The 24,446-nt window shown below is 40.9% G+C and overlaps 1 protein-coding gene across 31 annotated transcripts in view; it reads right to left on the bottom strand.

Annotated features, from left to right (window-relative positions):
- The window catches only part of DROSHA (drosha ribonuclease III), a 119,921-nt gene that overhangs the window by 91,910 nt on the left and 3,565 nt on the right, over nucleotides 1-24,446 (bottom strand). For 9 of the 31 annotated variants that reach the window (XM_001500714.6, XM_005604326.4, XM_070246386.1 and 6 more), the window contains 7 exons: nucleotides 21,263-22,096; nucleotides 17,296-17,388; nucleotides 11,481-11,591; nucleotides 11,018-11,249; nucleotides 7,788-7,929; nucleotides 5,448-5,602; nucleotides 2,362-2,442 (listed from right to left, as the gene is read on the bottom strand). In XM_001500714.6, coding sequence (XP_001500764.1) covers nucleotides 2,362-2,442; nucleotides 5,448-5,602; nucleotides 7,788-7,929; nucleotides 11,018-11,249; nucleotides 11,481-11,591; nucleotides 17,296-17,388; nucleotides 21,263-22,096 — 1,648 coding nt within the window. The remainder of the gene's footprint in view (nucleotides 1-2,361; nucleotides 2,443-5,447; nucleotides 5,603-7,787; nucleotides 7,930-11,017; nucleotides 11,250-11,480; nucleotides 11,592-17,295; nucleotides 17,389-21,262; nucleotides 22,097-24,446) is intronic. The other 22 variants (XM_023625807.2, XM_070246398.1, XM_070246401.1 and 19 more) reach the window with 3 other exon arrangements.

Here is a 24,446-nt window from a genome sequence, read left to right as displayed (position 1 = left end):
GCTGGTGGGAAAAGATGCTGAGAGGAGTTTGTGGCTACACTGGGAGAATCACAATGCTGGTCTCTGAGATTCTGGAGCAAAGCCATGCCATTTTTAGTGAAGAATTATACGCCCTTGAAAAACAACTCCTGGTGTGCTATTAGCCCTGGGAGATATGGAAGGCATGACCAAGGGACAGCAAATAGACATGTGGCTGGAACTGCCCATCACAAACTGGGTTCTATCAGTCCCACAGAGGCATAAGTTTGGGCAGGACCAGCAACAACCCATAAGATGGAAGTGGTACATCCAGAATCAAGCACACCAAGAGCAAGGGGCACAAACAAGCTGCAGGAGCAGGTGGCCCATCACTGTTGCACCAGCACCCCTCCCCCAGCTGATGACTAAGGATGGAAGGATGAAAGCAGAGGGAAAAGCCCAAGCTTGGTTTGCAAATGGGTCAAGTAGTAAGGGGGTGCAAGCTGAAAACAGACTGTGCTGCAGCCGCATTCAGGGATGGCTTGGAAAGATAGCAATGAGGGAAAATCTTCCCATTGGGCAGTTTCAGGCAGTGTACCTGGTCATCCACTTTGTGTGGAAAGAGAAGTAGCCTGAGGTTAGAATATAGATGGACTCATGGCAGAAGCAAGTGGCCATGCCAGCTGGTCAGGGGCCTAGAAGGAAAAAGATTGGAAGATCAGGGATAAGAAGGCGTTGGAGTAGAGACTTGCAGGTGGACAAATGAGAGTGAGCACAGCGATCTCTACACCACATGTAGATGTCCATCAGAGAACACCCACCAAGCAAGAGGCACTAAACCACTTAGTTGACAAAATGACTCAGCCAGCCTCGGCCATCAGCCACCCAGAGTTGACAGGATGGGCAAACGAATGAAGTGGCCACAGTGGCAAAGATGGAGACTTCACATGAGCCCAACAGCATGGACCTCACTTACCAAGGCTAAGCTAGCTGGGCCAACTGCTACTGCCAAATGTCCAACCAGCCACATACAATGATCAACGCTGGGCCCCCCAAATGGCCATTCCTTGAGGAGACCAACTTGCCACTTGGTAGGAAGTTGACTACATAGACCCCATCCATCTTAAAAGGGCCAGAAGTTTGCTTTCACAGGAATAAATATGTACCCTAAGTTTTTCTGCCTGCACGTCCTCAGCCAGCATCACCATTCACCCAGGTCTCCCTTTAAGGAAGGGCCTGCTGCCTACATGTGGGGAGAGCAGTCAGCAGGCAGCCTGCAGCCATTGGCTCCTCCAGCCTCTGCTACAGAACACCTCCCCCAAGGCCATGACCTTCCTGGGGCAGCCTGCTCTGGGGACAGAAGGAGACAGGGGTAGGAAGGCCATTCCACCCCGATTCAAGACAATTGCAACAAGCCAGGCTTTATCAGGCCCATCACAGGTGGACTTCTCCCTCTGCTCACTCCTGCCTCACTCTCTTCTCATCTAATCCCTGATAAACATCTTGCACCCCAAACTCCACTGCAGCACCTGCTTTCAGAGATCCCAACATGAGGCACATGAGTGGATGCTCACAAGGTGCAGATCTGGTCCCACAGTTCCTTGCCACACTTGCCAACTTTCAAAGACAAATGAGGTAAAAGCGAGGCAAATAGTTCAAAATATCCATCACTATCTCATAGTCTTTATTCTGATTACTGTTATGGCCTGAAACAAGGTTTAAATAGAAATTAAGGATTTACTCATGCTATGTTTGAACATAATGTGTTGAATCATAAAGTGACAATCCTGGGATTAATAAAAATAAAAGATAACAGGGGGGAAAATGAAGGAAAATAATTGAAAGGGAGTAGTTACATATAACTCTGTGATCAAGTATTCAGCTCATTCAGTCGAACATATTTGGAGTGTCCCTGGCAAACCAGGGCTGGGTACACAGGTCAAACAGTCCATGTGCTACTCACAGTTTAGTGCGGACAACAGACTAACAAAGACAACAGCATACCCCTATACACCCCAAAGGAAAGAGGACATGGGCCTCACAGCACCTTAGGAAGATCATTTCTCCAGGGTAATTCACAACCATTTGTAATAAAATCATGAACAAAATTACAACATGTACAGTTTTAGGATAATTAAAATAATTTTAAAAACTCAAATATACTTTGTCTATTTTAAATAATGAACCTTCCCAAACTTTTTAAAATTTCCTTGATAATATTCCTCACTCCACCCCCAAAACCCAAGTACTTTTCTTGTCCAATTATCAGTAATAGAGACTATGAGGGAGTATGAAAAGACTATTTCGATGGTATTATTTCATTTATGGGGAAAAGAACAGCAACAGCATCTGTCTACTTCTGGCTTCTCAGCACTTACAAATATAATAACCCAAACCAGTTACCTCTTCTCCGGGATAAATGCTGTGCCTAATTCCTGTGCGTCTCGCTTTTGCGCTGCATTTGCAGAGTGGTCCGTCATTCATCTGTCAGAAACAGAACGTAATTCGCTTTTATTGGGGGGAAAATCCATACCATGCACGATGATGCCTCGGAAACTGTGTGGGTTTTAATGTCATAAGTACTGAAGCTCTGAAGAGGCTGTCACAGTTAGAAGATTAAACGGATGTTCCCAAACCAATAAAGCTGCAAACTGTCTATATTGTCTGATACAGGGAAACTGTACGACAACACTGGATTCCCAAGTTATTTGTGCAGCCAAGCAGAAAATATCAATGTCAGTGCACTGTGCGCCCCCGTCTTCTCCTACCACTTTTCAGTATGTGTCTCCTATTTCTTATTTCAGGAAAAATGACTCACAAAAGAAAAGCATATTTTATATCCTGGAGGAACACACTGCATGCTTTGAAGGTGACCTGCAGATTAAATGTTTTCAAAAGAGAAACGTAAAGGTATCTGAAGCAGAGAAGAAAATGCTACTAGGACCAGAAAAATTTTCAACACTCATCAGGTGAGCCTATGTCTGTTTTTTCACCTGAATTCGTTTTATTGCCATGAACTCCACCCACATGATTCAATAAGTGAATAATTCCTGCATGCCTCTTGGATAGAAAAATGACTGCTAAGCATTATGAGGGGAGGGAGGGTGATAAACAGCTTAGGGTCCATGTCGTCAAGGAATACGAGAAATAATATACCTGCGATATGATTAATAATTTTACAGAAAAAGGAAAAAAATGTCAGTCCAGATGGAGATACCACTGGTTTTAAAGAGATGAAATGTGAAGGGCTGAACAGGACAGAAAAACAAGGTGGCTATTCTTCACGAGACACCAGCATGAGGAAAAAAACAGAAGGAAGAAAGCCTTCTGTGCTCCAGGGACATGAGACCCATCTAAATGGAAGGGATCATATGTGAGCAAGAAGACCAAAGCAGCAGAACTGAGGACAAAATCTTAAAGGGCCTTAAAAGCCAGGTTCATGAGTTTATTCAATATAAATGGGAAGACAATCAAAAAGGAGACCACAGCATGGAGAAAGGGCAAGTGGAGTTCCATGGCTCACTTTCTTTGTATTAATTAAAAGACATAGATTTATATATATAACACATATATAATTTTTATATATATATATATATATATACACACCACACACACACACATATTTCTTTAAAGTTCTAGGACTTTGTAACTCATTGTGTCCAATGAAAATATCTCAATAAAACTTTGAAAATAAATATTAAAGTGAAAAACTGTAACTTTATCCTTTTGGGAAATCTAAAGCTCCAGGTGACGCAGCAGAGGAAAACCACTGCTGCCTAAAAAACTATCTTGATAAGATATTATCCAAAGGAACAGCCGGCAAACAGAGATGTGATGGGATTGCCTCAAAAATCATAGTAGGAGCCAGCCTGGTGGCGCAGCGGTTAAGTGCGCACGTTCCACTTTGGCGGCCTGGGGTTCGCCAGTTCGGATCCCAGGTGTGGACCTACACACTGCTTATCAAGCCATGCTGTGGCAGGCGTCCCACATATAAAGTAGAGGAAGATGGGCACAGATGTTAGCTCAGGGCCAATTTTCCTCAGCAAAAAGAGGAGGATTGGTGGCAGATGTTAGCTCAGGGCTAATATTCCTCAAAAAAAAAAAAGTCACAGCACTCTCCTAAGGCTGGTCACAGCTTATTGTGACAGAAAAAAGGGGAAAAAAATCACTCAGTCCTCACTGATTTCCAGGGAAGCAGAGAGATATCCTACATTCCTTCCTTTTAGCAGGGTCTGGGCCCCAAGCTAGATCAACCCTTTATAAGTAAGGCTCAGTGGTACAGAGGACACAAAACTAAAATAACGAAGCGATTAGTGAGACTAGATAGAAGGCCCTGGTAAAGCTCTGAAAGGAAGAAGAACCCACAGAAACTAAGGGATAGGCACCTTGCTAGGGGAACAACAGTCCTGTAAAAAGACCACATACGGGGAAAGGGAGTGGCTACTGATGGATACAGGATTTCTTTTAGGGAAAACAAAAATCCTCTAAAATTATGTTGTGATGATGGTTGTACCATCTCGAGAATATACTGAAAAACACTGAATTATACATTTTAAGTGTGTAAATTGTATGGTACGTGAATTATAACTCACTAAAGCTGTTTAAAGAAATCATCCACATAATTAATATATTAAAGCAAGCTTCAAAATGCATTGACAATTTGCAAATATTTCTGCTCAATTCCAAGAAGGCAAAGGGACCACCAGGTACATTTCTGCCAGGCATTCTACCTGTATCAATTCTATCAAGAAAAGAAATTTAGATAGCTGTCATCTAACAAGAAGCAGGAGAAGAGAATTCAAATTAATATAGAATGGATGAATTTATTTACAAAATATAAATTTTAAATTACCTTTTTTATAGGTATATATTTTATTATGCTTAACTTCATATGCGTTAAAGATACTATTTTTGCATGTACTGCATATTTGGAAAACACAAATCTTTTGTAAAGATACTTTATTATGTATTACTTCATAATAAAACAGTAAAAATAAAAATGATTTTGTCTAGCTATGACGCCATTAGCTCAAACATGCTTAACAAGAAAGAGAACTCACAAGGAATTGTGACTATTACCAACGAAGAAACATGAAGTCTTAGAGGACTTCAGGCATTGTTTACTATACGGCTGCAAGATACCTTCCGGATGAAATGCTTTTAAAAGGACCTCCAAGTGCTCTCTCTCTGACTCTACCATTTGTCTCCTTCCATCTACTGCAAGTTCAATGAGGCAATGCCGTTATCCTGCTCCCTAACACAGAATTTACAAACATCCTCAAATATGATTCAAGGAGCAGTTGTTCTGGTGCTTATGCTTTGGAGCTGAACTGTGAAGCTGAAAGGAAATAAGCTCTGAAGAATGACACAAAACCCTGAGAGTAAAATTCAGTTCCGATACCAGCCACCGTGCACCTTCCGAGCCTGCAGTCATAAATGTGATGTGTGGGTCTGCAAGCTTCATAGCAAGAGCATAAAAACATGCGCACCTGGCCTGGGTCATTGTACCACAGTTCATCGTGAAGTCGGTCAGGATGGGCCTTTTTGCGTTTGATTTCTGCAATGACGTCGAAAACTTCAGAGTCTGAGCTGCTAGAACAGGTGCTGTCCTCATCGGACTCACATTCGGACTCACTGGAACTCTCTAATAGAGAACAGGAGAAAAACACAGAGAGAAGTGAAGTAATTCACAAGATGGTTACAGGTGGAGACCACAAATGACCCAAACCTCTAAATGCAAGGACAGTTGTTTATTCTTTCAGCAAATATTTAAGCGCCTACTCCCCACGAAGCACACTGCTAATAAGCAGTATCACAAAAAATAATACAGCCCATAATGCTAAGCCACAATCCAGCTGGGGAAGCAAGAAAAACAAAGATTTTTACAGAGAAAGGCTTAATGAACAATACCAGAGAACGCAAACCATAGTAGTAGTATGGGGTTTCACACTTAAAGGGGCAGCAAGGGGCTGGCCCCGAGGCCTAATGGTTAAGTTCAGTGTGCTCCACTTCAGTGGCCCAGGTTCAGTTCCCAGGCATGGACCTACACCACTCGTCAGCAGCCACGCTGTGGCAGCAACCCACATTCAAAACAAAGGAAGATTGGCACAGGCATTAGCTCAGGGTGAATCTTCCTCCAGCAAAAAGTGGAGGATTGGCAACAAATGGTAGTTCAGGGCAATCTTCCTCAGCAAATAAACAAATAAACAAACAAATGAATAAATAAAAAAAATATAAAAGGCAGCAACTCAGAAAAGGAAGAGTTCACCCTGATCCGGAAAGGCCACTGCCAATTTTCTGGAAGGGGTGCACGTGACCCAGCGCAGAGGTGGGCTGGGGTTAGGCTCATGAGGAGGAGGTAAGAAGAAAGGGCCGCAGAGGGAGCACTGCAGGCAACAGCACGGAGGCAAGAGCGTGGGTGGACTCTGGCTAGAGTAAAGGCCCCACAGAAAAACCGCAGGAGGCGAGGGCTCAAAGTGCTGTAAATGCCAGACTGAAGGCTTTGAATGCCAGACTGAAGATTTTAGATTTTTTTTCTCTCAATAGTAGCAATAGAAGATTTTGGTCCCTGGAAGTGACTGGATAAAAACAGACAAAGAATTACGCTAAGTGAAATAAGCCAGTCACAAAAAGGCAAGTACTGTGTGTTTGTAATTCTATTTATGGGAGGTACCCAGAGTGGTCAAATTCCGAGAGGCAGAAAGTAGAATGGTGGTTGCCAGGAGCCGGTGGGGGGCACTGAGGAGTTGTTTAATGGGTACAGTTTCAGTTAGCAAGATCAAAAGAGTTCTGGAGACTGTTTGCACAACAATGTGAATGTCCTTAATACTACTGAACTGTACTCTTAAAAAAGGTTAAATGGTAGATTTTATGTTACACGTATTTTACCACAATTTAAAAAACAGACCTAGAACTTAGATTAACCTACAAGAGATTAATGTAGTACCGCACAGTAATAAAACCCAACCCTCACACGGTTGTATTTTCCAGGTACTGCATGAGACAGATGCTCCTGTCATCCCTGTCTTTTACAGATGAGACAAGTGAGGGACAGAGAGACTAAATCACTTGTCCAAGGTCACATCCCAAGTGGTGGAACAGGGATTCGTACCCAGGCCGGCCGGTTCACTCAGTGCTTTTACCCACCATGGACACTGGCTTTCAGCATGGGAGACATAACAAAGGTGGGCCGCCAAGAGCCAGACAACATGCAGGAAAAGGCATATTGAATGCCTCATCTGTACTTGGCAGTCTGCTAGGGGCTAAGGACACAAAGTGGTAAAAGCAGTTTTTATCCTCAAAGATCTCAGCATCAACTTGGAACCTCAGACTACACACATGAAAAAATAGACCACCATAGGAGAAAGTCATGGAAACTGTCTACATGAGCAGAGAGCAATCTTCAAACAGAGCAGGGCTGTAGCTGGCTTCTCCTCATCAAACCAGGAGCACCTGGCAGCAGCAAGGGCCACAAGGGGATGCCTGCCTGTCAGAAGCACGAGGCATGGGGAACGGGCTCCTGCTACTGGCAGGAGGCTGGACTATGGTCCCTTCTGATTCTAGGACTAGACAATTCTACAAGGGACACAATTGTTAGCATGCCATGCAAATGAGATCTCTTACGTATTCTGCTGAACGTAACTAAAGAAAAATGAGATCAAAAAGAGGAATGTTCTATTGCTATGTATTTTGCTGACTGGAATTAAGGAAAACAAAATGAAAAAGAGGAAATTTCGATATGGGACTCTCAAGGACACATCCTCAAAAGTCCAGGATTAAGCAATAATAAAAGAGCACACAGGGTCTTGGTCTAGCAACTTCTGACTCACCTAAATCTTCATCTAGCTTTGTCTTGGGAGGTTCCCACGGAGGTCTAGCAGCTTTGGCTTTTTCTTGCCTGCTCCCCAACTCTTCCTCAAATTTGTCATATAAGTCACGGAGTCTACTTGTTCCAACTACAGTAGAATCTCCCTTTGAAAAATAAAGGATCAATATTAGGAACTATATTAATAATAGTCATACCAAACAGACCTAAGACCTCTAAGTAATCAAAGATTTATAACAGCAAGATGCCATTTTTCAACCCTCAATTTAAAAAACATTTAAAAACAAGATAACCAACACTGGCAATGATGCTCTGAATCACACACACATTTATGCCTGACACAGTCCTTAGGAAAATGCACTTTGCCAACATTCAGGAATATCAGCACTGTTCATCTATGCCCTTTTGATATGACAAAAAAATTATGACCCCCTGAGAAGTCATGATACCTGACACCCCCATAGGGAGCATACACTCCCCTACTAAAAATCACTGATAGACTGTCTTCTACAATAATCCAATAATCAAAAAGAAATATCCTGTATATTTCCCCACACATACACCCCATAAACAGAGGGATACACACACACACACACACACACACACACACACACACACACACACAGAGTTCAGCAACGTATTCCTAGTTCTCCACTTTTCCCTACTCTCTTCCCAGGTTGGAAATTGTTTTTAATGTCCATACTCTTTGACTTAGTAATTTTCAAAATGTAATGACTAGACCTTTCAGACATAAAAAGAAAATTAAAACAAATCATAAAATCTGCAGTTATCCCAAAAGAGGGTAATTGCTTCTCCTCAGCCTCAACTTGTTACTGACACAGCAAGGCTGGTATGGCTCTCACATTCTTACCACATCAGACGACAAAACGCATAGGCAAATGGTGGGCTTCTGGTTTACCAGCCTTCCTTCTACACTGGAGTTTTAATACATCCATAAAAATGTAAGGGGGGAAAAAAACAAAACTGTGCTGTTTAAACTCTCTGTACCTCAATGTCTTCAACTATGTTGTTTTGTTTTAAGAATAATAGCACCTATGGCAGCCATTCTCTCCTTCTTCCTTGCTAATAGAACCATGATGCCTTCAGATTTGGAGCAGAGAACTCCTGACCTAGCGAATGTGGGCTTTCACCCTGAAAGATGTCCCTGTCCTAATCCCCAGAAACTGATATGTTACCTTACATGGCAGAAAGGACTTTACAGATGGGATTAAGGTTACATAATTTGAGATGAGGCGATTATCCCGGATTATCTGGGTGGGCCCAATCTAATACGAGCCCTTAAAATCGAAGAACCTTTCTCAACAGTAGTCAGAGGCGTAACAGAAGCAGAAGATATTCAAAGCACAAGAGGGACTCGACCTGTGCTGCTGGCTTTGAAGACAAATGAAGGGGTCCACGAGCCAAGGAATGCACATGGCCTCTAGAAGCTGGAAACTGCCCTTACCTGCCAGCCAACAAGGACCTCCATCCTATAGCCACAAGGAACTGAACTCTGCCAGCAACCTGAATGAGCAAGAAAACAGATTCTCTCCAAAAAGAAAGGCAGCCCTGCTGACATTCTGATTTGGCCAGTGAGACCCAAGTTTGACTTCTGGCCGACAGAACTATGAGAAATAAATGTGTGTTGTTTTTAAGCCATGAAGTTTCTGGAAGTTTGTTACAGCAGTGATGGAAAACAAATCCCTGGGGAAGACATACAATGCAGTTCTGGCAAAGAGATGGAAGAAAAGATCTGTGGGAGCTCTGGGGAAGTTGCTAGAGGAAGGTTCCACCCGACACTGCCCTCTGTGTCCTGTGTCTGGACAGAGGTGTGTAATGATGTGCTGTCTGGAGCTGCTGCGCTCATCCCGCAACCGTTGTGGAGGCGCCAGAAGACAGCAAACACGAACCTAGAGCCCTGCCATCCCTGAGCCTCTAAATGAAGACCAGCCACCACCTCTCCCCACACGCTTGGTTGAGAAAAATAAGCGCGGCTCATCTAAGTCACGATTAATCAGGTACCATTCCTTACAGCAGCATTCCTAACTGACAGATACCTTCTCTCCAGGGATGTTTGGGGAAGTAAATAAGGGAACATGAGAAGCATGGAGTAAAGTTCTGGCACCATAAAAATGCTTTGTATATGAGCTTTCCCTTCCCTGTATCCCATGAACTATGACTTAAAACCCTGCTCTAATTATCAAGTAGAATATCACACCACTATGAGTGATTTCTCAAACCCTTCTTTCCAAAGACAAGTCTGCTTTCAAGTTCCCTATAGATAAGGGTCCAGTCCAAGTAGAAGCTATTTCCACAAAATTCCAAACAACAGAACATTCTCTTATCTAACCCCATGCACTAATTCTAACACCTCCAACCTCTTATGTCCTCAACCTGTACATATTCATTCCTTCACTCAGCCATTTAATCAGTGAACATTACTGTGTGTCCACCCTGTGGCAAATATGCCTCAGTTAATAGGATGGAGGCATAATGCCTATCAGGAGAAAGAGAGAAAACAGAGTGACCAAAAAAAAAAAAAATGGAGACGGAAGAAAGGAAAGGAAAAGAGAAGCAAGTGCACAGAGGAGGTCATGGAGTCCACCACGCAATGAGAGTGTCGGCTGCTGTGTCCCAGGAGCCCCATTGGGAGCAGCACATGCACTGAGTCTCTAAGAGCCCACTAAGGGTGACGATTCCTGCCATTCCACAGAACCAGCCAACATGATGGGAAACTTCCCATGGTTATCTTTGGTCAAGGTCAGACTCATAAGAAACAAACTCAAATTCTTCCTTATTTCCCATTTTAAGGGAAAAACACACACACACATACATAGCACAAACTGCATAAAGTAGTTATGAGTGAGAGCTTACACCACTACCAGTGTCAAGACTAGCAGTGTCATAAAAAATGCAGAATGAAGAGATACTTTAGTTAATCTACTGCCCTCTTGCCTCTGGCTTTGTAAAACAGCTTTTGTCTATAGCAGTGGTTCTCAACCTGCAGTGGCTTTTTTCCCCCTGGGGACATTTGGCAATGTCTGAAGACAGCTTTGGTTATCACGACTGGGGAAGGGTTCTACTGGCATCCAGTGCATAGAGCCCAGAGATGCTGCTCAACATTCTGCAGCACACAGCGCAGGCCCCACCACAAAGAACTATCTGGCCCAAAATGCCAATAGCGCCGAGGTTGAGAAACCCTGGTTTCTAGCTCCCCTCCTACTTCAGACCTACCACCTGATCCATGGGGTCACTGGAGTAGTAGTTTTCTGAGTGGGTGCATCGAATCCACACGGGCTTGAGAAGTTCTTCCTCCTCCTCCTCATTTTTGTCAGGCGGCGTCTCCTCCGCCTCTTTTTCCTTGATTGAGGTATAGTTCTTCTCCTTGCCAGAGCTCTGGGTGTCGCTCCATCTGTCTTTTTCTTCTTCCCAACGAGCTCTCTTCTTCTCCCTACTTGGGGAGCGACTTCAAAAGGGGACGGAGGAGGCTAATTATTAAAATGTTCTTCCACTGTAAAACTATTCTATCTCACCTGTTCAATTCATTTTTCACCTGAAATGAAAATGCCATGCCAAACCACCATATTTACTTTTGTTAAACCAGTGATTCCCAATCATCAGTCTGGTGGCATCAGAATCACCTGAAGTTCCTTGTTTAAAAATACAAATTCCCAGGCCCTACCCCAGATCTACTTACTGATTCACAGTCTCCAGGGGTGGGGCCCAAGAATCTGTATTTTTAATAATCTCCCCAGGTGATTCTGGTGTGCATCCAGCAGGTTCAGGAACAACTGGCAAACCATAACTCCTAGAAGAGAAAGATATTTGGGGAATATTTGGAAATCTCCACATGTAGACAATTTCGGCAAAGAGAATGCTAGTTTTGAAGCCTCCACATCTTGCTTTGCCAAGAAAAAGAAGGCTTCACAAAACATGGTCTCAACTTGGCCATAAATTTAGCCTGAGGACCATAATGCAAGAGTGAACCAGTTACATCTTCCCTAACCATCTCTCTGGAAGCCCACACTTGGGCATTACTGCTTAGAGAACCACCACTTTGCCTAGTTATGATTCCCACAAATACTAATATTAACTCAGTTAAAAAGGATAAAACCAACTCTATCTCCTCGAACTTCTGGGGCTTGAAATTTGCAAAGGCCCATCTTATGGATATGCTTGGAGGGAAAAATCTATAGAATAGATTTTAATTTAAGCCCAAGAAATTTAGGTGGAAACATATAGACCTCGAGAATCCAGACAAGGAGGTAACTGCTTTATCAGTGTTACGCTGGCAGCCTCTGCAGCTCCACTAACAAAGTTACTATTATCCAAGAAAGTATGTATCCAGAGCAAAGTCACAAATTAGCTCTTTCCATCAACTCTACCACTAACTTCTAATTTTACGACAGGGAAAGTGGGAGTGTCTACATTGTATACATTGGAGGTAAGGGGTGAGTGATTAGAAAGATTATACATATTGATTACTTATTAATTTCTAAATATTCTAATGTACATCATTAGCTTTGTTACCAGAAAAAAAAAGTTACTATAAAGCAAAATGTATATACATTCACTGTAAAAAAAAATCAAAGCATTAACAGAAATAAAACAAAAATCACCTGTAACACCAGAAATGACCACTAAATTTACAAATATGTTAAAACATATAAATATATGAAAGTATAGAAATATACACATTTTAACAAACAAGGAACTCCATAGCCTGCCCTTCTCACTCAATAGTAAGTCAGGAACACCTTTTTATTTCAGTACCTCTATATCTGAACCATTTTTAATAATTGCACATTATTCTTTCATATGTATACACCATAATTTAACAAATGTGGCCACAGTCACTTAGGTTGTTACCGTGTTTTTGCCATCACAAACAATGCTACCATAAACACACGTGTTCTTTGCCCATTTTATTTCACACAAAAAAGTGTGTACCTTTTTTTTTAAGCTTTCTCTCCAGATAAGCAGTACCAGTTTAGACCAATCAAAACCATCCACAAGTTCCCGTTTCCACATATCCTGTCAACATGATCGTTTTTAATCTTTGCCTTTCTGATGGGAAAAGTATCTCATTTAATTTATCTTGCAATTTTTTATCACTACCGAAATGACACATTTCGTGTTCACTTCTTTTATGAATATCCAGTCATATGCTATGCCAATGTTATTTAAACTAGGATTATAGTCTTACTGAAAGAGTTTTTATTAAGATAATCACCCTTCTGACAAACGTAATGGAATCTTTTTCAGTTTTTCGTTTTCCTTTTATTCCTTTTTATTGCTACAAACAACTTTTTTATATGGCCAAATCTAGAGAATTTTTTTATATTTCCTGCCTTAGTGTTATGCTTGGAATTCCATTCCAAGGTTAAATATTTTATGTTTTCTTCAGTTACTTTTAATATTAATTTTTTTACTCTCTCTTCAAGATATAAAGCAGAAATCTAATTTCAGTTTTCTCCTCCATACGGCTCACCAATGGTCCCCATGTCAGTTTCTCCTCTGATGTGAAACAACTTTATGATAGGTGTAAATTTTTATATATTCTTGAATATTGCTCAATATTTGTTTCATTGATCTATTTATACCCATATCAAATTGCTGTAACTACATGTTTATAGAATATTTTAATACTACTAGACAAAGTGTTTCCGCATTATTATTTTCTTCATCATTCTCACTTCTGTTCCAAAGAAGAATCCGAGTCATTATGAAGTTCTAAAACCAGTACTTTGACTTAAGTTACATCAAAATTGTAGATTATTTTGAAGACAACTGGTATTTTTATACTATCTTCCACTTCCACTACAGGAACATGGCATGCCCTCCATTCATTGACATCACCTTCTTTGTCATCAGCTACATTTATAGTTTCTTCCCATTAATCTACATATTTTTTTAAGTTTACTAAGATATTTAATTTTAATTAATTTAACTTTTCTATAGTGAATCTACATTTTGCTTTCCTGTTACATTTTCTAAGTAGGTATTCCTTGTATTTAAGGAGTCTATTAATTTGGGTATGTTTATTTTATAACTGTCAACTTCAGTGAGTTAATTCTCTTTCTTTGTTAGCTGATCCTCTTGAATTTTCCTGATAATACCATTAGCTAATAATGGCAACTCTTAGCTCCCAATGGTGTGGTTCTGTTTGTTTTTGGTGTTTACTGAGAACCTGACACTCTGCTAGGCATTTTACTGACACTCACATTTAATCCTTACAAGAATCCTATGAGGCAGATATGAACATCTCCTACAGAGGAAACAGAATTAGAAACTACATCACTTGCCCAATATCACAATGCTAGTAAGTGGTATTCAGATGCTAATATGGCTGTTTGACACAGACATTTTGACATGTACTAAAAATCCCACCAAATGCTTATTATTATCATCACGGGCAAAAGACATCCTCATCCCCTCCCCTTTAGGCAGGTGTCTTGAATGTTGGATGGTCAGGGGTGTCTGTTGTGAATACCAATTAGTACTTTTTTTTCTTTTTTTTAACACTTTGAGGGGGGCATTTCAAAACAGGAGCAAAACATCTTTTTTAGGTGTCTCAGGCATTCCAAACTTCAAAATCCAAACTCAAAATTGTTTAACAATATGCTATATTACACTATGATAAGTATTCTCCTTTACAGTATTTACAACTCTAATTTTTATTTTCTCATCTACTGCATTAGCTAGAACTCGCAGAATCCAAGTCTGCCTTCTCCACAAGCGACTTGGCACTGGAAAAGAAACCACTAGACCAAAGAGATTTCCAGCACTCTACATTAAAAATCATCAACCTCAAATGGGTCTTCAGTGATGTCCACCAACACAATATCTTGGCTTTTTTCCTATCCTTGTCTCCTTTTTCTCCTCCTCCTCAGGCCCTTTCTCACTGAACAAACTCTTCCTAGTTATCTCATCTACTCCATGGCATTTACTATTTCAGCTGGGATCTCTTTTCTGAACTTTACACCGGTACATCCAATTAACTACCACATAATTCCATTTGGTTGTCTCATAGATTCTGAACTCCACATGCCCAAAATTGAACCCCTCTTGCCTCTTAGTATCCCTCACTCACCCTCAACGGGGAACACCAGATCTCAGCTGTTACTTTTCTTCCCTCATGATCAGTTATCAGGTCCTGCAGACTCAATCTCATAAATATCTGTCAATTACCTCTACCTTTCCCCATTACCACTCTCATTGCCCTGATCTAGGCACAATCATTTCTTTCGTGAATTACTACAAGTCTTCTAAACTCACTTCCCAGCCTCCAGGGTTGACCTTCTCAGAGCATTTCTCCACCCTGCAACCTTCACACGTGCTCTTCTCTCTTCCTCTGACACTCCCTTCCCTACTGCATTCCCACACATACTTCAGCTATCAGGAAAATGTCCATTTCTCTAGGACTACCCCAGACTGAGTTTTTCATTGCTGTGTTCCCAGAACAAGATGTAACTGCTCCATCAAAAGCACTTCTCACAGCACTTAACTTCCTTATTCTCGTAAAATGGGGACTCCTGTTAACGACTATATCACTTGCACCAGTATAACACCTGGGACAGACAAGAAGACAATGTTTTTCACTTGTTTACTGATTAAGTTGCACAATGTTAGGTAACAATGATAGGCAAAGGGGCCTCCTTGTCTTTTTTCTAACTTGTATGGGAAAGCCTATAAGGTTTCTGAATTAAATTTGGTTCTTCTGAGATAGTGTCATCATGCTCATCATGAGATAATGTTCTGCATCTTATTTAAAAAGTCTGCTTATATTCTTTGCTCACTCACGTTTTTACTCATAAATAGATGCTGCTTTTATTTTACATACTGAATAGGCAGGTAGATAACCCTACAGATTCTGACACAAAGAATTAGAGATTGCCTATTACCAATCTATCTATCCATGCAATCTTGGAACAAACTCAGTTGTTTTAACACACTACTGAAAACAACTTGCTAATATACTAAAGCATTTTTATATCCATATTTGTAAGAGAGATTGTCTTGTAGTTTTCTTTTCATTGATTAGGCTTTGCCATCTGGGTTTTCCTGGTATCAGAGCATGAGCTGAGCTTTCCTTCCATCTTCTTCAGTGTTCTAGAACAGTTTAAAAATTTTGGAAGATGGTACAAATTCAACTGTTTCATTTTTTCCCATGGTTATCAGCCTATTAATATTTCCTGCTTCTTGTGTAAAGTTTGTAATTTTTGTTTTCCTAGAAATCAACCCATCACATCCAAGTTTGTTAATTTTTTAAATAGCTGTACTTAGACCAACGTAGTGTAATTTTTAAATCTCATTCATTCCTATAATAATACTTATATAATATAATAATATATAATATAAATATAATAATTCTTTCTTATACCTAAGGAAATATGTTTCTCTTTTCTTGACTTGCCATTTTTTTTTTTTTAAGATTTTATTTTTTTTGTTTTTCTCCCCAAAGCCCCCCCAGTACATAGCTGTATATTCTTCATCATGGGTCCCTCTAGTTGTGGCACGTGGGACGCTGCCCCAGCGTGGCTTGACGAGCAGCGCCATGTCCGCGCCCAGGACCCGAACCAACGAAACACTGGGCCACCTGCAGCGGAGCGCGCCAACTCAACCACTCCGCCATGGGGCCAGCCCCTTGACTTGCCATTTTTTAACTTGTATGACCTTGCAAAGAAAGGCCTTGCATTTATTTACAATATTGTTATATTGCTATAGTTCTGTTTTCGAGTTCATCAATTTATTTTATCTTTAAATCCCTTTTTCTGCTTTTCTTATACTCTACCAATTTCTCGAGGCAAGTGATCAGATAATTACACATATGGTTACCGTTTATTTGGCACTAACTTTGGGCCAGTTCTAAGTGTTTTACATGTTTTATCTCAATGATCCCTCACCACTCAATAAGGCAAGTATAACTGTCCTTATTTCAGACAAAGACATTGAGGCTTAAAAAGGTTAGACATCTTTGCCCAAGAACAAAGTTGGGAAAACTAATAAATTATTCCAGATCTGTCAGATTCCAGAGTGCTGTTTGTAATTACTATTATATGAGATTATGAATTTTACTTCTTGATATACAACTTCTTACATCCTCTAAGTGTGGGTTCACAGCAATCTCAATGCCATTTTTCTAAATAAAGTGTGACTGCAGTTTTGCTCTTTTTTCCTGAAACAAGTAAATTTAAGAGCATAATTATGAATTTCCAAGGTTTTCTTCAAAAAAACTTGAATTATTAACAAAGTTTTATACCAATTAAGGTCAGAAAAAGTGGCCCATATAACTTATAATTTTTGGAAATTTATCAAGATTTTCTTTGTGCATAATCAGTACATCTTGAAAGTAAAGATTTTTCAGTTCCTGGCTGCATTAGCTTTTCGCAGGGCATTTTGGACAGACTCTTAGGCTATTTTGAAGACTTGGCTGATACTCTGCACAAGCACAAAATCTGAATTCAAGGAGATAATCCTATGACTTCTTTCAGTGTCAACTCCTTGCTTACCTTCCAGATCTCTTATACTCTTTTTTGTAGGACCTTTCCAGAGATGGTGATCTTCGGCTGTCCCGGTGCCTGTGTCTCTCCCGTTCCCGCTCTCTTAAAGGAATTAATACACAGAGCTGTTTTCAACAGAAAGACTCAAAAACACCATCTCTTTTCACTGAATGCATCTTCTAAATAAATGGACTTCACCTAAGAATTTTTCAGGCACTATTCTCTATGGGACTTTTTTATTCATCCTTCATTTAGTAGAGGACAAAGGAGCTTTTCACTTTACAGAAGTTAACTAACTTGGACATTTTTTGCTGTTTTCTTTAAAGAAAGAAGTCATAACTTGATGCTGAGCAAGAAAGGGAATTTTATCATAATCTTCTCTCAAGAGCTTCCAACCAGCCAATCCTTGGTTATTTAACTTACAGGGAAAACTTTAAAGGATTCTACTGCCTATTGATTTCTAGAAAACTCTCAAATTCATTCATAAAATAAATGCAAATTAAAGCTTTTATAGTAAAAATTAGGACAAGGTTCTATAATGAAAGACCTCTAAACTCTTATAGGTGACAGGCCTGGGTTGTAGTTCTAGCTATCACTAGCTGCCATGAGACTCTAAGTCACTTTACCTTTAAATGCTATTTTCATCTAGAAAAAACTCTAAACGGGGAAGCTCAGTTTACCCAATGTAAAAGAAGAATGAGGGAGTTTAAAACCTTCCAATGTAAAACTAGCATTTAATAACAATAAAAACTTCTGAGTCTATTTAATAAGTATAGTGAAGATATGGAACAAAAATCAGAACTTTAGTGTGTTTGAATCAGAACTATATCTAAGGCAAATAACCACCCAATCTTAGAACAGAAAAAAAAAAAAGCTATAGTTAGCCTGAGTCCAGCAAGACTATAAAAATTTCTCAATTCCAAAATATTTCCCAACCTATAGCCAAACAGAAGAAATGTCAATGTATCAAAGTCAAAACTTACGAAACTGAGAGCAGTGACTGCTTAGATATTAAAACAAAAATTGTTTTTTCACTTAAAGCTCACCCCAACCTCAGAAAAGACTCCTCTGAATAATCTTCTTTGGGACAGACACAATCTTCAGGCACACACCAGGTGTCCAAAACAGAGTAGCTAGAGCTTGTGATTCCACACCCTTCATCTGATACACTTCTAAAATTCCACTTTACTTTTAGGAAGTAAATCCCAATTATAGAAACTAGTGAGCAGTACCACATGTCCAAGATACAGTGTAATTCATAATGGCATGGCTGCTGAAAAGAATAATAGCCCAAAGTTCCAAAGAAAAACTCTATTTAGAGAAAATTTCTCATTTTTGTTTTTAACATCTAGGCAATAGAATTTTGCATTCAAGAACAGCACTTCTGATGATGATCACTACCTCTGAGCGGGTCTAAACTGAAAAGACCAATTTGGGGATAAATCACATTAATAACGCTCTATCAGGAACCCATGTAAAGCAAGAAAAACCATGTTTGGGTTACTTTTCCAAAAGCTCTTCCTTGTTTGCGAGCATTAGGATATTCCGTAGGTACATAATACTGGCTCTCCAATGGCTACACACGGTCCTGGCAACAGGACAGCTCTGTGGACAAGTGTGCTGTAGCACTACTCACTGGAAGCCACTGCACTGTTCCCCATTGCACAGCAGAGTGTTCGGGCACTGCATCTGCGGCTGTTTATTTCCCATCCCCCACAGCAACCTTGCTCTTTCATAACAAACACATTTATCCACTTCTTCATAAACTTTTTCTAGAAATAGGTTGCCCTAAAACAGCCCTGTAATTATTATTATTCAAGCACATTTCAGAGGAGGAGAAAAAGAAGGAAGACGGAATTTGTAAAAGGTTCGATTCACCTACCCCAAGAAGCAAGGGGAGAAGTAGTCAGAGGACAGACTATAGAATTTACAGAAACTTAACACAATCTAAGGCACCAATCTGTGAAGTTTTGGTTTTTTGCAATATACTTCTAGAAGTTATATTAGGACGTCATGTGCCCTATGTTTATTTCACAGAAGCATTCCACATAAGATAGATAACTGACACTCCACCTAAGACCTCTAAGGGAGCCAATTATAATGTGGCTGTGCCACTAAGGCAGCTCCAGGAAAAAAGCCCCAGGTACAGCATTATAAAACCATTCCAATGTAAATAAAGGCCATTTAGAAAGAAGAGCCAACAGCCTAAGTAGGTCCTTCATAAGAAGTTGTGGTTTAGGATAATAGAGATTAATGCAATTCTTTTGGCACTGGATTTCACTTACTGATAGAGATCCTCAGTTTACAGGACATCTGAGTTTCTTCAAACATATAACTCCAAGTTTACGCCTAGATGGAAAAATTTAGGATTTTACAGCACAGCCCTAAAAACTCCTCTAACTAACGCACCCCAAAACAGATTTTTAAAAATGCTATCTAGAATGTTAAAGTTTGCAGCAAAATGTTTCCCCAGAGGTAGGATTATTAACAATCACTTTAAAGACTGAAGAAAACGTTTAAACTCTTTCCAGTTTGGATTTTCACCATAAAATTGTAAAATAAACAATCACAGGCCTCTGCCAACTAGTCCATCATGGAATAATTAAGAACAAAATTGACCAGAAACAGTAATTCATGCTGATAAGATTTTTTAAAAGTTTACTGACGCTCGGTCAGCTTTGGCCCACCAGAAACCACTCATCTCTGCAGGAAACACGCTCCCTTCTACCTTCCACTGGGCGTTGGGGAAAGGCAACAACGCATTTCCTTCCAAACCTTCAGAGCATTCTTCAGGTGAGAATAACCATTACCATTTACTGGCAAAATGTTCAGAATCACACCAACAGTCATGAGAAAAACATGGAAACCAAGAAGTGAACCGATTGCACAGGAGCCAAGACCAGCTCTCTAAAACCCAAACAACCAAGTGGTCTGGTTTGGGGAGCTCAAATATTTTTAGCACAGAAGTTCCACAAGACAATGAAGGTAAACAACCACAGGGGACAGAACGAGAAGCACTGTTACTAGCTTGACAACTGGAAAACCTCAAATCTTCATCAATATAAAGAGTTCACTGAAGGGATAAATAAATATTAGTACAATCATTATCTGTGTATTTGTATTTTTTCCATCTAACCCAACGTTCTTAGGCTTTTGGGATAAGAGACACCACCTCTTGAGAATCTGCTGTGAGCTACCAATTTACTTATAGAAAAACATACACACACATAACATTTTGCATATAACTTCAGAGCATTTCTAGAAGGCCATCAATGAACCCAAGTTTAAGAACATCTGCTCAACACCTTATTCTCTTGTATATACAGATATTTGGTATTCTGAAAAACAGAAATGAAATCTGGAATGGAATAATATTTTTTAAATACAACCTTCTTCCATATAAATGTGTTTCAATACAACAAAACAGGTTAAAAGCTATTTTTGAAAACTGTAATTTGATAATGTGTAACTAACATTATTTCATTTTACACGGAAACAGAGCAAGAAGGCAACAATGTACAATAAACTTCCACTTATCCTAAAAATCAGAAAGCAGGCTCTGCTTGTTAACTAGGTTGATTCCTAATTGATAACATACGCAGGTCATCAATTCCAAAGGAAGACAAGTGCCATAGCCTGATACAATGATCACACTGAACATAATTAAGTATGATAACACACACAAAAATACAAGATCTTTCATTGGATCATCACCAAATATCAACTGTATTATGGAGAGTAATCAGCTTACATTCACCGAAATGAATCTACATTGATAATTTTGGAATGCTTCTCAAAAGTGGCTTTTTCTGACATCAACTTCTTTACTTGTCAGTTGTCTCTTCCTCTTTAAAACAGCCCCAGACAAGATTTCTTTCCTTTTATAAATTGACCTCTTTGTTTGGTTTGCTGACACACAAAAATGGCAGAGGTGTCTGGGCCTCTGCAGTTCATAAGAAACACACATGTGCTGTACCTGCTCCGCTCGTAGCTCCGGTGACGGGACGGCGTTCTCCCTCGGTCATAATCTGACCTGTAGCGGCTCTCTTGCCTTCTCCGGTCAGGACTTCGGCCTCGCTCCCGCCGATCCAAGGACCGATGCCTCTCTCCTCGCCCATGACTGTGATCCCGGTGCCTGTGATCATCGTAATGCTTGAGCCTTTCCGGGGACCTTCTCTCACTGGGAGCCTTTGGGAGTGGGTATGGAGGGAGATGCCTAAAGTGAGGACTGCTGCTGTTATTAGCACTGGGTGGGAAAGAACTGGGGTTGTTCTGGAAGCTATTAAAATTGGGAGGTGGGAAATTGTGATGTGAGTACCCCGGAGGGTACTGATAATTGACCTGCTGTGGCATGACTGGAGGGGGTGGAGGGTGGGGCATGGAAGGAGGGGGCATCATGAAAGGGAAAGTGCCCTGTCCAGGAGGTGCTCCAGGGACCGGAGGGTTATTAGGACAGGGCATCGGAGGTGGTATGGGAGGAAAACAAGGAGGCACCGGGAAGGGGGGCCGCATCTGGTGGTTGGGAAAGGGGGGCCGGATTGGGCAGGGGGGAAGAGGGCCTTGTGCTGACGGAGGCATAGGTGGAGGGAAGGGTACAAAGTCTGGTCGTGGAGGCAGAAAATTGGGGGCTGGAGAGTTTGAGAATGTGGTGGAAGGGGCACTTGGAGGTTCATATTGATATTGCACAGGAGGCTGCTGAGGGTGAAGCAGTCTCAGATTTTGGGGCCTGAAGGCTGGTGCTGAGGGTCTGGCTCCATGTCCTCCTCGCCCTCGGGGACACCCTCGTCCTGGGTGGAACGACATTCTATGACTTCGTTGGAGGAAAGAAAAAGAAAAAGAGAACCTCACTATGTAAACAGGGTTTCACAAATGCCTGACCATCTTCAAGAGCAATTAACAGACCCCTTAGGCCGCTGGAATATTCCACTCATCTAATACTGAGTTCTCTGTATTATCTGAAACTCTTCTGGGCCAATAAACTCCTCTTCCCCTGTCTCAGCCACACAATCCACTGCCTCGGTCAGTCCCTGGACCTTATCAATCCCTACAGCAGCTCCACCTCCAGAATGACCAATTCAACGAGCCATTGTTCAACCATTTGCTATCATGTCCTCGTTCAAGTTCCCCAAAAATCTTGACCTCACCATGTCATCCCGTTTTGTGCAGGTGCACCAGCATCTTCCTGTTTTCACCTTCCTCCCCACTCAGCAGACTCCAGAAAATCAACGTAACATGTCCTAAAAGGAATTAATGATCTTCCCCTACAAGACATGACTTGCTCCTTTTTTAGTGTTTCCTATCTCAATAGATGATACCATTTATTGGTCCTCAAGTTACACACCAGGGAATCATCTAACAACTTTTCCTCCCTGTGATGAGAAAAACAACTTTTTGAAAAACAACTTTTGCTTTTCTGAGTTACTGCCTAGGCATCTTACATGACAACCATGCTCACACCCAGAGTCTGGACACATAGATAAGAATGTGAGTTTAGGATTCCCGCCATTAAGTTTCTGCGTTGCTTTTCCCAGTGCTCCTTTTAAAATAACCACTTAGAGTTAAGCCTGCAAAAAGTTAGTGACCTCCGCCACAACCACCTTATAAGTACAGTCATGAGTCACTTAACAATGGGGTAGTTCTGAAAAATGTGTGGTTAGGTGAGTTCATTGTTGTGCGAACACTGTAGAGTGTATTTATACACACCTAGATGGTATAGTCTACTACACACATAGGCTATATGGTACTCATCTTATGGGACCTCTGTCATTGACTGAAAGTCATTATGTGGCGCGTGACTGTAATAGGTGCTTGCTACCCAGCTCTCTATCTCCTGTTTGCTCATGACCTGGGACGGAGGACTGCCATTCCCCGGGCTCATCGCGCCCCCTCGCTTCTGGATCTGTAATAAATTTTGTGACTGCTTCCTTTGGGTGGGTGTACTGAAACTGCGCCTTCAATCAAAACTACCCGTAGGTTTCACCTCCGCAAAGTCAGAGCTCGGATGCTGAGGGTGTGTCCAGTGGTTTTTCTGTAAACATCTTCACAATAAACATCTTTGTCACAAACATTTTCACTGCATAACTAACTGGTGAAGGTGTTTGCAGCGAAAATGCTGGGGCAAAGATGTCTATGGCAAAGACGCTTACCACAAAACTACCTAGAACCGCTGAGGAGCTACCTGCCGACCCCATGTGGGAAGCTTTCCCCTACTCATCCAGCAGGTCATAATCTGCACATTCATAATTCTATACACCAGCTCTGGCTTCTCAACACACTCCCTTATCCTCTTTAGCTAAAAACTTATTTTAAAACTCCTATCATTCCATCTTTATAAATACTTGAGTTCATGCACTTCACACCATCATCTCTTGCCTGGCTCCTATAACAACACCCTTGCTGGCCTTTCTACAACCATTATCACTGCCCTCCAGGCCTTTGTTAGGTTCTCTGCTCTCATACACTCTGTGCATCCTCTTGGCATGCCTCAGAGATACCGTAGCCTCTGTTCCAGACCACCACAATAAAGCAAATACCGAATCACACCAATTTTTGGTTTCCTAGTGCATCTAAAAGTTATGTTGCAAATGTTGGAGAGGACATGGAGAGCAGGGAACTCTCAAACACTGCAGGTGGGGATGCAAACTTATGCAGCCACTATGGAAAAACAGTATGGAGATTTCCCAAAAGATTAAAATAGAAATACCATACAACCCAGCTATTCCACTACTGAGTATTTATCCAAAGAACTTGAAATCCACAATTTGAAGAGACTTTTGCACTCCTATGTTCACTGTGGCATTATTCACAATAGCCAAGATATGGAAGCATCCTAAGTGCCCATCGACTGATGACTAGATAAAGATGTGATATATATACAATGCAATACTACTCAGCCATTAAAAAAAAAAGACAAAATCATCCCATTAGCAACAACCTGGATGGACCTTGAAGGTATTATGTTAAGTGAAATAAGCCAGACAAAGACAAACACCGTATGATTTCACTCATATGTGGAAGATAAACTAACACATGGACAAAGAGAACAGATTAGTGGTTACCAGAGGGGAAGGGGGTTGAGGGTGGGCATAAGGGGTAAAAGGATGCATTTATGTGGTGACTGACAAATAATAACATACAAATGAAATCCCACAATGTTATAA

The sequence above is a fragment of the Equus caballus genome, chromosome 21 (genome assembly GCF_041296265.1).
Source record: "Equus caballus isolate H_3958 breed thoroughbred chromosome 21, TB-T2T, whole genome shotgun sequence".
Classification (NCBI taxonomy): domain Eukaryota; kingdom Metazoa; phylum Chordata; class Mammalia; order Perissodactyla; family Equidae; genus Equus; species Equus caballus.
The sequence above is the reverse complement of the archived record's forward strand: the minus strand, read 5'-3'. Positions and strand labels throughout refer to the sequence as shown.